Raw genomic sequence first — 3,452 nt, 5'->3', positions numbered from 1 at the left:
AGGCTGTAAATTGAATGTAGTGGGTTTTGTTAAAATTTATAGAAAGTTGGTTCACTTTGAACCATTCATCTGTACTGTGAAAAGCATGTTTATATTTACACAGAGCTCATCATAGTTTGAACTTTTAACTAACAAACTAGTATCGTCTGCAAATAATATAGGTACAGTTTTATAATTTATAGTTTTGGGTAAATCGTTTGTATAAATGAGACCATTTACTGTAAAGATGACACAACAGAAACATGATGTTCCATTAGTTTTGGATAATGCAGCCTGCCATCCTTGCATTGAACTCTCAGATATACGGGTTGCATGGTTTTTCCTCAACACTAAAAGTGTATCTCAACCCAAGGACTTTAATTCTGTTTAGACAGTGGATCTAACAGTCAGTATCCCATGTGAAGAATCAAGATTACAGTTAGAGGTTGCATCTGTATGTACACATGGACAGTTTCTTTAATTTTATTTCATATCAGTCATAAAGTGAACTCCATTCAGACTAAAAGTTGGGAAGCTGTAATTTTATATGAGATTTGAGGTTTTCATGGCAGTAAAGACTCAGATTTTGATCTGGGTTAAAACACCATCAAGTTGGGTAGATACCAAGATTTTGGAGGAACATGCTGCCCCTATCTTCTACCCTGTAGATGGAGGCAGCATGTTTCTTCAAAATTTTGAGAACCATCTTCAAGACTACACAGTGATCAGACCCAGAAGACCACAATCTAAAGCAGTAATTTGCTTTTTTCCAGCATAACTTGTGTTGTGACAACTGCCACTCGCATGTTGCCATGGCCCTGAACCTGATGCAGTATGATGGAAGCACCAAATGGAACATGGTGAAATTGGCAATCCTGATGCTGGCTAAAGGTAGATATGTGAGGTAAGGCAGGTGTTAACCTTTACTGAATGGGAATAGGGAATATTTAATCCTCCAGCACTCTACGGTTGGTGCCCATATACTAATTTTGCAGGTACTTATATCAATAATGCAAGGCCATTAAGGGTTTCTCCCTCAGAATCATCTGATGTGCTCAGTATGAGGCCTGTATAGGTTATGTGACTAACTTAAGCATTTGGTATGCTCTGAAAAGCAAGACTCTGAACTGTTTATTTAAGTTGCATAACTACTAATCGTGGTAAGGAACATTCCTCTCTTCATTTTGTGACAAAGTTTGTTTATCCCACCATGAAGCTATGATTGTTGCTTCAGGTTTCATAGAGAGTTTTTTGGCTGGATGGAATCAGGGTAATGTGTGTCTGAACTATTGTCAGACTTTGAAAAACCGTGTATGGCAAGAGCTTCTCCTTTGTTATGCTATCATAGAAGCATTCATCGCTGCTTGGAAGTTGTTACTGCATTATCAAGCTAAGCATTATGTAATTTCAGAGTTTTCTTATGTTGGGCATGAGACTAGCTATGCCAAGGAGTCCAACAGAATAGGCTTCCTTACTTTATCCTATCACCTGAAAAGGAAACAGCACAATTTTTTGAAGTGTGATAGTTTGATAAAACTTCAGTAATTGAAAATGTCCATTAACAGCAAAAAGACTAGCCTGATATTGTTTATTCATTCCAAGAGAGAATGACATTTTATTATTGTTCCGCCTCATGTACTGAACGTGAGTCTATCTCAAAACTATGGTGGCCACTGACAGTATGAAGAGTTCAGCTTTGCGTCAGAGTAGCAACTGACTGGAAGTTTAGATGTCAGTGATCAAGATTGAAGTTTATTAGAATCATACAGTGAGAGTGAAGATTCAAAGTATGATTATTTGCTAATTCACATATTGATGAGAAAGATGTGGAGAGAGTTGTTAGTGGCAGAGATTTTGAGTAGAAGGCTGTGTAAAATTTTACAGGACAGAATATTTTTTTTTTACCAGAGAACGAGAATTTGGTCTACATGTAGCAAGAGAGACAGATGCCATTTTGGAAATGTTGAAACATTTTAAGTAGAGAATTTTGGGATATACTGTAATTGATGGACCCTGCTATGCAGAAAAGTTCATAAAATGGTCATGTAGTAATAGATGTGTTAACCTGCTGAGGCTGAAGTTTTAGGAAAATACAGTAGGATCTGGATTATTTTTGGAAAATCTGTACTGCATGAAAGAAACACTATTTCACTGCCACCAAGGGTTTGGAGTTTAAGTCCTGGTAGGGTCAAGAATTTTCTCCACATTGTCCAGACTGTCTCTGTGGTGCACCCAACCTCCTATCCAATGGGTACCAGGGAATCTTTCCCCAGGGTTAAAGTGGCCAGGTCATTAAGCTGACAACTCACCTCCAACTACTGCCAAGGTCAAGAAAATGTGGCTCTATACATCCACTCCCCCATACGCTTTCATGGTGTAGTGCTTAATTAGTTAAGCACAGAGACAACTTTAACTTTACCCTGGACTTAACTCTTCAATGCAAGACCACATACTCAGGTAGACTGGTACCACCATTTCAGAGGAACATGCTGCTTCTGTCTGCCAAGTAGGATATCTTTGAATTGGTGATAGTGAGCTACTAGACTATATGGCACCATAACCCAGAAGACAGTAAACTTCATAGTCACTGCCATGAGAATCTCAGAACATCACTTTGATGATCACACTTGATCTGTATCCTAGAACTGCTCTTTTCTCATTTAATAATTTATAAGATATATTTTTGCAGTTCATTTGTTTCATAAATTATGTATGGGCTTAATAACTTGAAGTAGTTACTATAGGATTCTGACGATGGTGTATAACACACTGGTATATTGGATTTTTGGACTTCATCCATCGTCCTGGTTTTTAAGATAACTAATAAAAACACGACGTTTCGGAAACTGGATCTGTTTCCGTCCTCAGGTGAAGGAAAACACCTATTCTGTTGGGTCTAACGGACCTTAAAAACCAGGACGATGGATGAAGTCCAAAAATCCAATATACCAGGTGTTAATAACTTCATTTTGATGTCTCTGTATCATATATTCATAATACAGTTTCTCTGACCCTCTCTCTCTCTCTCTCTCTTTTTTTTTTTAAGTGTTGCAGGTTTTCTGAAGACCTGGGTGCCATTCATTTTAGTGGTCTCCACTACAGCAGTTATTTACACATTGCTTTGAAATCTTTCATTAATTTTAAATAAATAATTGAATGTGTATGCTTAATGTAATAGTTACATATTACATTAAGCATTATTTCTGTGGCATGATATTAATATACTTTATAACGACAGTCTGTCAACATGCATTTCATGAAATATTATTCTGTCCATTGTGTGCTTCAACACTAGTGGTCATTGACAGAAGGTGGTTGAGTCGACTGATCTAGTCTGACAGCTGTTAGTAGCCTCCTGAGTGTTGATCAGTTGTAGTTGTAAAATACGAGGGTAAGTCAGAAATTATCCACACTTTCTCCATAACACATCTTTAGGTTTGTCACACTGCCTCCTACGCATGCATTGTTAGAGT

General features: G+C 37.5%; 1 protein-coding gene across 4 annotated transcripts in view; it reads left to right on the top strand.

Annotated features, from left to right (window-relative positions):
* Positions 1-3,438, top strand: part of LOC111864045 (transmembrane protein 222) — a 9,040-nt gene extending 5,602 nt beyond the window's left edge. The window contains exons 3-4 of one of the 4 annotated variants that reach the window (XM_023851000.2): positions 753-870; positions 3,034-3,438. In XM_023851000.2, coding sequence (XP_023706768.1) covers positions 753-870; positions 3,034-3,104 — 189 coding nt within the window. In that variant the 3' untranslated portion in view covers positions 3,105-3,438. Of the gene's footprint in view, positions 1-752; positions 884-3,025 lie in introns of all 4 variants that reach the window. The other 3 variants (XM_023850998.2, XM_023850999.2, XM_023851001.2) reach the window with 3 other exon arrangements.
* The last annotated feature ends 14 nt before the right edge of the window (positions 3,439-3,452 follow it).

The sequence above is a fragment of the Cryptotermes secundus genome, unplaced genomic scaffold (assembly GCF_002891405.2).
Source record: "Cryptotermes secundus unplaced genomic scaffold, Csec_1.0 scaffold303, whole genome shotgun sequence".
In the NCBI taxonomy this organism is placed as follows: domain Eukaryota; kingdom Metazoa; phylum Arthropoda; class Insecta; order Blattodea; family Kalotermitidae; genus Cryptotermes; species Cryptotermes secundus.
The sequence above is the reverse complement of the archived record's forward strand: the minus strand, read 5'-3'. Positions and strand labels throughout refer to the sequence as shown.